Source organism: Aptenodytes forsteri, unplaced genomic scaffold (assembly GCF_000699145.1).
Source record: "Aptenodytes forsteri isolate BGI_AS27 unplaced genomic scaffold, ASM69914v1 Scaffold54, whole genome shotgun sequence".
Classification (NCBI taxonomy): domain Eukaryota; kingdom Metazoa; phylum Chordata; class Aves; order Sphenisciformes; family Spheniscidae; genus Aptenodytes; species Aptenodytes forsteri.
The window spans coordinates 10492553-10504005 of NW_008796044.1; the positions used below are offsets into that span (position 1 = coordinate 10492553).

General features: G+C 35.3%; 1 protein-coding gene across 3 annotated transcripts in view; it reads left to right on the forward strand.

Annotated features, from left to right (window-relative positions):
- The first annotated feature begins 333 nt into the window (after window positions 1-333).
- The window catches only part of CLINT1 (clathrin interactor 1), a 24939-nt gene continuing 13819 nt past the window's right edge, over window positions 334-11453 (forward strand). For 2 of the 3 annotated variants that reach the window (XM_019473881.1, XM_009285781.2), the window contains exons 1-6: window positions 334-432; window positions 1095-1191; window positions 2705-2813; window positions 3712-3752; window positions 4132-4255; window positions 8259-8433. In XM_019473881.1, coding sequence (XP_019329426.1) covers window positions 341-432; window positions 1095-1191; window positions 2705-2813; window positions 3712-3752; window positions 4132-4255; window positions 8259-8433 — 638 coding nt within the window. In that variant the 5' untranslated portion in view covers window positions 334-340. Of the gene's footprint in view, window positions 433-1094; window positions 1192-2704; window positions 2814-3711; window positions 3877-4131; window positions 4256-8258; window positions 8434-11453 lie in introns of all 3 variants that reach the window. The other variant, XM_009285782.2, reaches the window with a different exon arrangement.

Consider the following 11453-nt stretch of genomic DNA (forward strand, 5'->3'; position numbering starts at 1 on the left):
GAAGCTATCAGCTTTGACTCTAGTGGTTCGGTTTGGATTTTAGTTTGACCAAAAGCCGTTTTTACTGGACTGAATCCAGCTGTAATGTAATCCCTATTTTCTCAGCTGTATTCTTGAAGACTAATAGAACAGTAAAACCTTCTTAAAGATGACTTAAATGTGTTGTATAGTGTCCTCAGGGTAACTTCTGCACTAAAGATGTTTTCTTTCCCACCCTGTAGAGGTATCTCATTAAGTGAGATACGCACTAGTGTCATTATTAAGTTTTCATGTGTTTCTCAGTTTTGATGCTAATCTTCATGTGTGTTAATTTTTTTTCCTTTGCAGCACCAATGTGGTTATGAATTATTCAGAAATAGAGTCTAAGGTTCGAGAAGCAACCAATGATGATCCATGGGGACCTTCAGGACAGCTCATGGGAGAGATTGCCAAGTAAGTGATAATTTGGCTCAGTGATGAAGAAAAGAAAGGTGCATGTTATACAGGAATGTGAAATTTGCTGCTAAATCAACTCTGCGGTATGTTGACTGATAATGCTGAAAAGTTGCTGTAAATCAAGTCTAATTTTTTTAATGCATAATCTTATGTATTGAAAACTGTCAAACAAAAAATGAAGTCAAAGTATTTTTGAAATTCTTGATTTTTATTTATGTAGCCTCATAATTCTTTCAATATATCTGACTTTTTTGGAGTGTTTATTTTCAAACTGCTTTCTTGTGACTTTTCCAAATAGAGCAAAACATGTCAAATTCTTCCTTGAACTTTTTTCTGTTAAAATGAGTTTGGAAGTGGCATGTTTGACTAGTTGCAGTGGTTATTAGGGTATTCATGTTAAACATTATTTTCTTTAAAAATTAGTAAAGGTTCTTTTACTGGCTCAGATTTTTAGAATTACTTTTTTCTTTTGTAGTGCTGGTAGGTAAATTACTTCTATATGACTAAGAAATAGGGATAGCTTTTCCCCTTGTAATGTCATCAAATGTGAATGGGCTTAGATCAAGCCTGCCATCTACTGTCAGCCCTGAGTCTTGACAAGCTATTGTGGCAAACCACAGAGAATAAAATTTCTTTACTCCTTTTTTTTAATTCTTTAGGGCTACGTTTATGTATGAACAGTTTCCAGAACTTATGAACATGCTTTGGACTCGAATGCTGAAAGACAACAAAAAGAACTGGAGGAGAGTTTATAAGGTGTGTATGTATATGAACTGGAAGCATTCAAGACTTTGGTCTACGAAGGACATAATGCTTGTTGCTAGTATAATGTTTTGATGTGCTGTCTCGTTTAGATACTGCTATATCACTTACTCCCCTAGCAACCTATAATTTCTTTCCTAACTATATGCTTTATAATTTTCTTACTGAAGTCAAAGATGTCTTTCAAATGCTGTATGGGAAAAAAACAAAATTTCTGGTTTTAGAAGTGTGTCCAAGATGCTACTTAATGAACATAATAGAGCAATTACATTTTGCTGATATTCAAATATTGGTGTAGCATTCACGTTTTGAATCTACCCAAAGGAGTTGTTACGGTGCTCCATGAGAAGTGGATGATAAGTTATTGCGCTATCAGGAAAATGTTTTTGAAGGAATTCAAGAATACCTGAAATAAAATGGAAACGAATCTTAATTTTCTGCCAATTCATAGTTCTCTAAAAATTGTAGTTTAGCTTTGAATGGACCAAATTTTCTTGCAGATCTTACCATATGAGGCTTTTATGTCCTACTTGCATGTTGGAAAAAGAACTGAATCATTTGCATTTTTCTTGTCTTTGGCTAATTAGCATGGTACAGAAACTTTTTGCTTAAGATTATATCATGCTGCACTTAAAGTGGTGTTCAGTGTTCACTGAATTATGCAAATATAACCTCATTTTTTAGAATTGATGTATTAGACTAGCTTATATTTTGTTTTTCTTGATCCCAGGATTGTAACAAGACAGAATTAATTCTAAGGCATGGTTTGTGCTTTTCACAGGTGCTTGATGTTTTGTATTCATAGTAATTGTTTTCCCTGAAGTACATTATAAATTAATATTTAATGCTATCGCACATAACTACTTAATGTTATAAAGACTGCTTGGAATTGCTTATCAGTTTTGGATAGGTTGAAATATCATGATAGTTTTAGCTGATAAAGGCACTACTTTGGAGAAAGTGCATTAATTTTTTTTTTAGATAGAAATCCTTAACATAAAAAACTGCAATTAAAGTACTATTTAAACTTCATTTGTTTTGTCGCTTGCTTAAAATTGTCCTGAAATGCAGTTTTGTATATCCGTTGCATCCTGCAGAAGGCTTCATATATTTCTGTAGGAGTTACTTTTCAGTGAAAACCATTGGAAAATTGTGAACAAAAGAGGCAAAAGAAAATGCTTCATTTAGTAGGGTTAACTTTTTCTCTTAAATTGCTACTGCTGTCTTTTAAAATAAGCAGTAGGTGATGAAGGTAACTACTTGTGACTTAGTAATAACAAATTAGAGTTTGACAAATACAGTTTTGATATTCTAACGAGCAAAAGGTGCATGTGGGGAAAACGTGTTTTTTCTATGTGAACCCATATAATAAGCATTTATTTAAAAGGGGAAAGTCTTATTACTTACTAATTTGGGGAGGGGGGGATGGTTTTCTATTGCTTTTAAAAAAAAAAAAAAAGATAGAGCTTTTGTTCATGCAATCATAAGGTGCTTTGTATTTTTATAGTCTTTGCTGCTCCTAGCTTACCTCATAAGGAATGGATCAGAGCGTGTTGTTACAAGTGCCAGAGAACACATTTATGATTTGCGATCCCTGGAAAATTACCACTTTGTAGGTGAGCAATAGAAAAATCTTATAAGCAAATTAAAACAGTAGTTGGAGTTGTCAGTCACCTCAACCAGCTTAGATGCTTCCCCAGTCTAATTAGAATGTGACTGTTGCCAGTTGTGTGAAGAGTGCAGAATCCAAGACGTGGGACCCTAGAGTATTAATTAGTGAAGACAAGAACTTGCAGAAAAGACTGGCTAATAACAACAGAACCAACACAACATGAGTGTTCGGGTTTATATTAAAATATGCACTAGAGACTGGTCCCCTGTGGTGTCCGTAAAGGAATAGCTTTAATCATATGGGAAGAAAAGGTTAGAGCTCCAAAACACACACATCTGTTTGAAGCTGGGTTTTTTCCTCCCACCAAATAATATTTACAGTGCAAAGGCAGCAAGGCCAGTGTGTGTTTTGAATGTGAAAAAGGCTGGGAAAGGAGCACGTTTAGCTTGTAGTATATCCCAACTGAAAGCAATTTTTGAAAAATTCAGTTTTGCAATAAGACTGAGTTCTTGCAGTTAAACTTGCAAAAACTACTAAAAAGACTGAGGAAAAGGGGTTATATTTTGAAGGGTTAAAATTGTTCAAGTGGAGAATATAATTTCTGTCTCAGTCTTTGTTAATCTTTTCAATGTTTCAGCAGCAGTTAGATGTTTCTAAATACACCATTCAGTGAAAACTATCATTTATCTGAGGATGAAGATTTGTGTTGAAACAAAATATTTGGTCCCTTTTAAACAAATGCAGTGGACCTTAGTAGTCATAAGATCTTCCTCTGACTGCCATGTTCATAATTCAAATTTTCTTATCAGTTTGATGTTCAGTATTGCTGCCTCCAATTTATTTTTTCTTTCCTTTTTCCCCCTTCTTCCATCCAACGTGTCTATCCTGCATTACTTACACAGATGAAAATGGCAAAGACCAAGGTATAAACATACGCCAGAAGGTAAAAGAAATGGTTGAATTTGCTCAAGATGATGATCGACTTCGGGAAGAGAGGAAGAAAGCAAAGAAGAACAAAGACAAATACATTGGGGTTTCTTCGGACAGTGTTGGAGGGTTCAGATACAGTGAGTACTAGGCTTTCTTGGTCAAGGATTGACAGTCTTGACTTTTAACTTGGCTTCGATAACACATAACAAGGAATTTCTAAGATGCTCCTTTAGATGCTTTTTCTTTATATTTCTTTAACTGCCAGTGGTGTCAATTTAAAATGAAATCTTGCACGTTTTCCCCAACATACAAATTTACGTTACTTCAAAAATCTTTAAGTTAATCTTTTTTAGATAATAAGCTAAATAGAAACTTATACAAATGGCCAGAAGGTAAAAGAAATGGTTGAATTTGCTCAAGATGATGATCGACTTCGGGAAGAGAGGAAGAAAGCAAAGAAGAACAAAGACAAATACATTGGGGTTTCTTCGGACAGTGTTGGAGGGTTCAGATACAGTGAGTACTAGGCTTTCTTGGTCAAGGATTGACAGTCTTGACTTTTAACTTGGCTTCGATAACACATAACAAGGAATTTCTAAGATGCTCCTTTAGATGCTTTTTCTTTATATTTCTTTAACTGCCAGTGGTGTTATTTTAAAATGAAATCTTGCACGTTTTCCCCAACATACAAATTTACGTTACTTCAAAAATCTTTAAGTTAATCTTTTTTAGATAATAAGCTAAATAGAAACTTATACAAATGACGTTAATGCATTGGCTTAGCCAAAACTTACCTGTCATTTTTATCTGTGGGCAGAGTCTCATTGTGAAATGAATGCTGCTGTAGCAGAAGTAGATAAAAAAATGCCCTTGTAAGTCAGGGTTTCTTAGTCAGTCTTTAATTAAAAAAAAAAAAGTGATGATACTTTCTACCCACCACAGCACAAGAATTGCTTCACCTACTCCTGCGAACCTCCTTTAGAACCATTGGTCAATTTGGGTTAGGGCTTTTAGGGCAGTAATGCTGTTCAGGTGAAACAATGTAGATATATGCCATTAAACTTTTTGGTTTCCCAAGTAATATTGTTTGGACACTTGAAAGATATCTGTGGATTATCTGTATGGATTCTGATGTCTGTCAGAACTGACTTTAAATATATGCAGTAAGTACCTTGTAAGTGATAGAGCTTATATGTCAGGAGATTACCAATACAGTTATTACTGTCTCAGTTTGTGTATTTTTAAAATCTTGTTTGATTAGTACTATAGGTCCCATGTGCTTTTTCAAAGTCCCAGAGGTAATACCAGATTTACTTTGTGTGGATGTACTAAGCTTGCAGCTGGACGTTGGTTGCACAGCAGACCCATATGCATGCTGGAAATCTGGTGCACCAGTGCTCATCCCTAAATCCTAGGGAATTGCAGCTGCCAGTGAAGAGGTTAAGACCAGAAAGGAAGTTCTAAACTTTGTTTAAAAAAATAATATATATATTTAAGATATGTATTTTTTATATTTAAAAAAGATGTGTGTGAAGGGTCACTTGGTCATCTGCTCCCTCATAAAAAAAAAAATCAGAAAACCTGCCATCAGATTTTCAGAAATCAGAATTCCGAAAATTAAAGCATCCAGCCATCACGAATCTCAGCCATCGTTGCACAAGGTGCCAGTCCTATATCCAGCTTGGGTCTGGTACTTGCAATATGACCTTTATTACTAAGGTCCTTTATTTAACAACATACACACACAAAACAAACAAAAACAAACACAAAGCAAAAAAAAAATCCAAATGCTGTTGACAGGTATACCTGATACACCCTTGCTTCTGGAAATAAATTCACCTATTTTGCTAAGGCAACTGATGTTCTTCATGTGTGCAATGAGTTCTGTCAGACTATTTGCATCTTCAACATAGTGTGTTTGTAAGATCTCGGCCTTAGAGGATGTAACGGCATCAGCTTGTCTTTGTTTAGGGAGGAGACGGTTTTCTCTGACAGCCTTGGTTAGATTAAGGCATGCAACCAGTGCTATGTTTTGCTTATCAAGTCCAAGTGTGCTGCTTCCTCCTTGCTTCCCAGTCCCTGCCATAATGTGTAGCAGGGATCTGGGCTTGAACTGGCTTTTATGTCTGATGTAGCCCAGCGTGTTGTCCGTGATCCAGCTGTCAGTCTTGAGATGTTTATCTGTGTTTTCTTTGGCCTGAGTAAATCCTTGGCTGCTTTTATTAAGGGATGAGTCCCCAAGTCACAATGGCACAAGGCTCTGGTTTGCTAGAGTCAGTGACTTCTTTGAGAGAAGGGTTTGGTATAAGATCTGAGTAGTAACTGTGCAGGACTTAAACTTCACCTGTCCCTCTCTGGTGCTATGTATGTTTTTTACTGCTCACTGTGAGCCTTAAACTTAGATTTGCTCTCTTCTGTTTTTGACAGGTTACTTCTCCATGTTCCTCTGTTCTCCCTTTTCCTCATATGCAGAGTAGTTGAAAATCTCTATCTCCATGGCAGGATATGACTTGTTTTATTATATTCTTTTAGGCTTTTGCTACCTGCTTGGAATTCTGGTGATTCTCTTTTTAGGAAGTACTTATGAGTCACTGCATTTGTACTTTAAGTACATGTCCCTCTGTTCTTTCACTGAGCTTATCTTTTGACTTGCTCTGCACAGAGTCGTGATCTATCCCTATATGCTGGGTAGAAGTCTTTCTCCATATGCTCTTTAGTTATCATTCAAGTTTTTTAATTTAAAGGACTGTCTCCTTTGTCTTGTATTTCATTTTTGTGGTAAAGGGTTTTTAATTATCCCTTAATTTGTTGAGTAAACTAAAAAAAAAAAAAAAAATCTTTGTAGCAGCAAAAAGCAAACTTTTTCCCAGATCAGACTTCTAATCTAAAAGGTTCTAGTTATATTTAAATATAAAATGCTTGTATTTTCAGAGTTTTTCTTAGTTCTTTTTGTCATGAAAATACCAAGCTCTTGGAGGTTTTTTATTTATTCTAAAATTCCTATGGCACAAGGAAACCTTCTAATGGAATCTACATTAAAATGCTTGAGAGCCTGACATAAATTGAAATAAGGCCATTTTATTCTCCTGCAAAATTTAACAGTAGTACATTTTTTAGCAATTTCTCTTTTTCCAGTGATAAAGATCTTGCTGAGTATCTTGCTGATTTGTAACAGGTTCTCTACTTTGAAAAAGCTTGTCTATCCTTGATGGATCTAAACAAATATCATTGGAGACTTACCGCTTCAGTAAGAAAATGTATCCTCTGGTATATGGTACAGATCTAACTCAAATTTTGCACCTTGTAGTGTTGGAATCCATCAGTTTCTTTTTATTAAAAATGACTTAATTGAACAAATCTTGAACATTACCTGAGCTACAATATAATTTGTATGTAACTTGAAGTAATAAATTTTTCACCATTCTTCCTTTCTGCTAGTCAATTTTACTCGGCTTAAGTAAAAAAACTTAACTAGTGTTCCACATTTTTCAATAGTACAAAAAAAAAGCCTTGTTTCATGTGTGTGATGGCCCAAAATATAAAATGTTTATCTAAAAGTGTTGTCCAGAAACTGAGCTATATTGGGTTGTTTTACATACCTATATTTTAAACAGAAGGTCTGATATAAGATCACGATACAAGTTAGTAAAGTGTGCTGTGCTTCTGATAGTTAAATCTTTGTTAAAATGTAAGTGTTGTTTCTTTCTTTTAAATTAAACTCTGGTTGGCTGGGTGTGTATAAATAAACCCAGCCTTAAGTTTTTTAAACTTTCTTAATGAGATTGTACAGCAAGTGTACTTATTTCAAGTAAAACTGTCAGCTGTTTGTAAGCTAAGATACCAGTATGGAGGTCTTGAACACTTGATTAGAAAAAAAAAATGTTTTTTATTTCTTGATAAGTGTTTAGTAAAGATGTTCAGGGTACTCAGTGGCTGCTGAACTGCATCTTCTTCTTTCATGTCCTTAAAAGCTTTTTTTAATCACTGAGCATGGAAAAGAAAGGACAGAAAGTTATCATGCATTGCACACTTATGTCTTTCAATATTTTGGTACTATGCTTTTATGCGTTCATGAATGTCAGTGTATAAAAAACCCCATTGATTTACCTCTGAGTACACAGCTTGGCCAAGAATGGAATATCGTGCATTAAGTGACTGTTACAAAACTGGCACATCCCATTTCTGATAAGCTGCTTATGCAGCCAGGGTTGATTGTGCCTCTTGTGCTTCTCCAGCAGAGTCCAACAGTGTCCTGATGTGCTGTGCAGTGCATTAAGATTGTGTCGTTGTCATAAACAAAAGTCTTTGAATCTGCATTCCTGGCACTTAATGATTGGCATTACATGCTGTGCCTTGCTGTAATAGTGTTGATTCAGCACTGTGGGAGCTTTCAGTTTGCTTTGAAAACTTGTAAGGTTTATGTATGTAGGGCAAGGGGGCTTGAGAGTGATTCTAAAAAGACCACAGGCATTTTTTTTTCTGTTATCTTTAGTATTTCTTATCTTAATGCCTTACACAGGTGAAAGATATGATCCTGAGCCCAAGTCAAAATGGGATGAAGAATGGGATAAAAAACCAGCTTTTCCATTCAGCGACAAGTTAGGTGAGCTAAGTGACAAAATTGGAAGCACAATTGATGATACTATCAGCAAGTTCCGAAGGAAAGATAGAGAAGACTCTCCAGAAAGGTGCAGGTACTAGAGTTATTCTAACATGAATTTATTCTGTGAAATTGCTATTATAAAGCTGTTTGATATTACTGATTATTAGTTATGATACTCTGCCATTCTTTTTGTCTGTATGGATGGAAGCACGTTTGGGTTCAATACCTGCTTCCTAGACTTCTTACGCAGCTTTTACTGGCCTTGGGGAATAATGTAGCTCTGTCATTAGTTAACTGCCCTTGGCTGCCTTCCATTACTGCCCCTAGCTTAGATAGCTGCTGGCAAAGCAGGGAATTTGGCTGAAATTTCCTAAGCTTTTCCTTGTCTCAGCAATTCAGTGGTCTTCCTTGTGCCAGTATACTGCCATTTAATGCTACAGTTACTCTGAATGCTGAAGTGCCAAAGAGGGAGATGTAAAATTGCTTAGACCTGCTTTGACACAGTGCTGCTTCCCTGAGTTGATGTCAGGAAGAACAGATTGCAGGTGACTTATTTCAATATTTAAAAAAAAAAAAGTCAATTTCAGTTGAACCTTCTCAAGAAACTTGTTGTATTTTATGTCTGGCCATTAAATTTTTCCAGTAAGGAAGAAAACCTACCCTGCCTTGCCTGCAGAAAGAACTTTAAATACATCACACTTCAACAGGGGCATTGAATTTTGTTATCTGGAGATCAAATTCGTACTTAACAGAATCTGAAATTGCTGTAGAGAAAGTGCTCAAGTATATTGAAATAATTCCCTTTTGGGAAACAACTTGAAATTCAAATTTGCACTGAGATTTGATTAATTTTTTTTTACAGGAATATCTTCAGATACATTCACACACACACACATTTTTATATAAGTATGTATAAAAGTGCACATGCACACGTGTGTATATTACAAAATTCAAGCAATTTTGCACGGAAACAAATAATTATAACGGTAGCATTTCTGAGAAAAAGGCAGTATGGTCCTCTTGCTAAGGCATTAATAAATCATAAAACTGGTATTCTTTGCACACATCAGGGTTCCCTCTTAGAACTTACTATCAGCAGACTACAAAGAGAAGGGATCAGAAGAAAAGTAAACAATTTCAAATTTAACAATGGTATATTGTTGTGTGCTTTTCTGTACTTACCTTTCAAAAGCAAGTTGTCACATGATGTCTGTAAAGCTCACTATCCACATTTCATGTAGAGGATGTACAGTAAACATTTTTTTATCTTATTTCCTTTGCTTTATTTCTGAAGGGCTCCTGGTCTCTTACTTGTGCTGATACAAAGTCTTGCACCTTCCAGTGTTTTAGACAGTCCTTTCTGCAGTCTAATCTTTGTAAAAAGCAGCTTATTTTGAGGACTTCTCCACTGTACATCTCTACCAAGTTACACTGATCTTTTTCTCTCTCTAATACTACATTTTTTCATTTTTGTTTTGGTCTTGTAACCCTTGTCCCTTTTATCTTTCTTCCATTTTTTGGTAAATGTCAGGTGTGGTATTCGTCTTGAAATTTATGAAAGTAATATACTCAGGACTTGAAATAAAAGGAGGATTTTTTGGCACATACATGAGCAAAAACAATTTGGTAGTTGCTGGTTATCCTGCCATAAGAAGGAATCCAGGTTGCAGCAATATGGCTTCTCTAACATTGCTTCGGCTACCAGCCAAAAATTTCCTTTTGGAAGGTATTTTATCAGAGTGTTGAAATAAAGGGATTTCTTTCTACAGAAGGCATCAAAGGATCTAAGAAGATTGAACTCAAGGTTATAGAATGTCTGTCTATTTATGCTTAAAGATACTGTAAATACAAACCTTTTAATTCATGTTATATTAACAGAATATTATATTCTGTATGAAGTTAAATACTGAAACTGAATAGAAACGTGAAATTTTAATTATGTGACTTAAGCTCACAACAACATAACATTCTCCTGTAAATGCTTCATGAAATCCATGCATTTCTGTGTTTTCACACAGCAAATTTTTTTCTAAAAATAAAAAAGAAGCCTCCAAAAATTTGCTAGCTTTTGTAGCCTGCTGCTATATAATAACATTGAATTAAGTTGTCATTTCCCTTGGAAAAGTGACTAAATGGTGATACTCGCTCAGCTGGCAAATCTGCTGTTGTATGTTCTATTGTTTCTATCTTAATAGCTTTATAAATCATTATTACTTTAGTACTGTAAAGCCAATAAAGGTCCTAAAGCACAAAGAATACATGACCATCTTTACAGTGGTTAATGGAATTTGGATGACACAATCTTTGCCTCTAATATACACACCAGAAGAACTTGGCCAAACTTCCGGATTTCTGACTCACAAAGCTTGTAGTTTGCATAGAAGAAAAAAAAAGATGCTTGAAGTAACTAAGAACTTAACCTGTGATATAGCTGGCTTGAGTTTACAGTCGATGTCAGTGAAACTGCAGTTTGCACAGCTAACTCTGGAGAAGCCTAGTCTGCTTGTTTTCTTTAGAAGAAAAATGTTAGTACTGCTGTGGGGGAATTAGATTCTTTTTTCCAGTAATATATCTCCTTGGAAGTAGAGAAGACCAGAAACAATACGTCATGGGGTGGGAAAACCTCTGGTTTTCTTTCATAGTGCTTGTTAATTCTTAGGTCTTAGGCGAATAAATCAATTGCTGCTCTGAGTCTAGCCTTGTATGCGGAAGTTTTATTTTCTAAATTACCTGCAGATATACAGAGGTTCTTCTGAAACATTACACTTTTTTCATTAGAATTCTTAAACTCTGTCAATCCTTGTTTCTCCAGTATTCAGAAAGGTTGATGCAGGTAACAATGGGAAGGAAGCAAAACTTAGTACTCCTATAAAAGGATGCAACAGTCATGTTTAAAGGCAACTTCCATGTAAAGGATTACTTTTGTAGTAGGGTATAATTCAGATAGTCTCAAACTATCAGTAAACTTATCTTGTTGCCTTAAAGAATGTTGTTAAAAAACCCCCCCATACCACGAAAACCTCAAGGCAAAGAAAAAGAACGTGTATCCATACTTCGGTTTCTGGAAGTTGCAACCATGTATGTCTTTGCAGAAGTTTTTTTTTTTTTAAT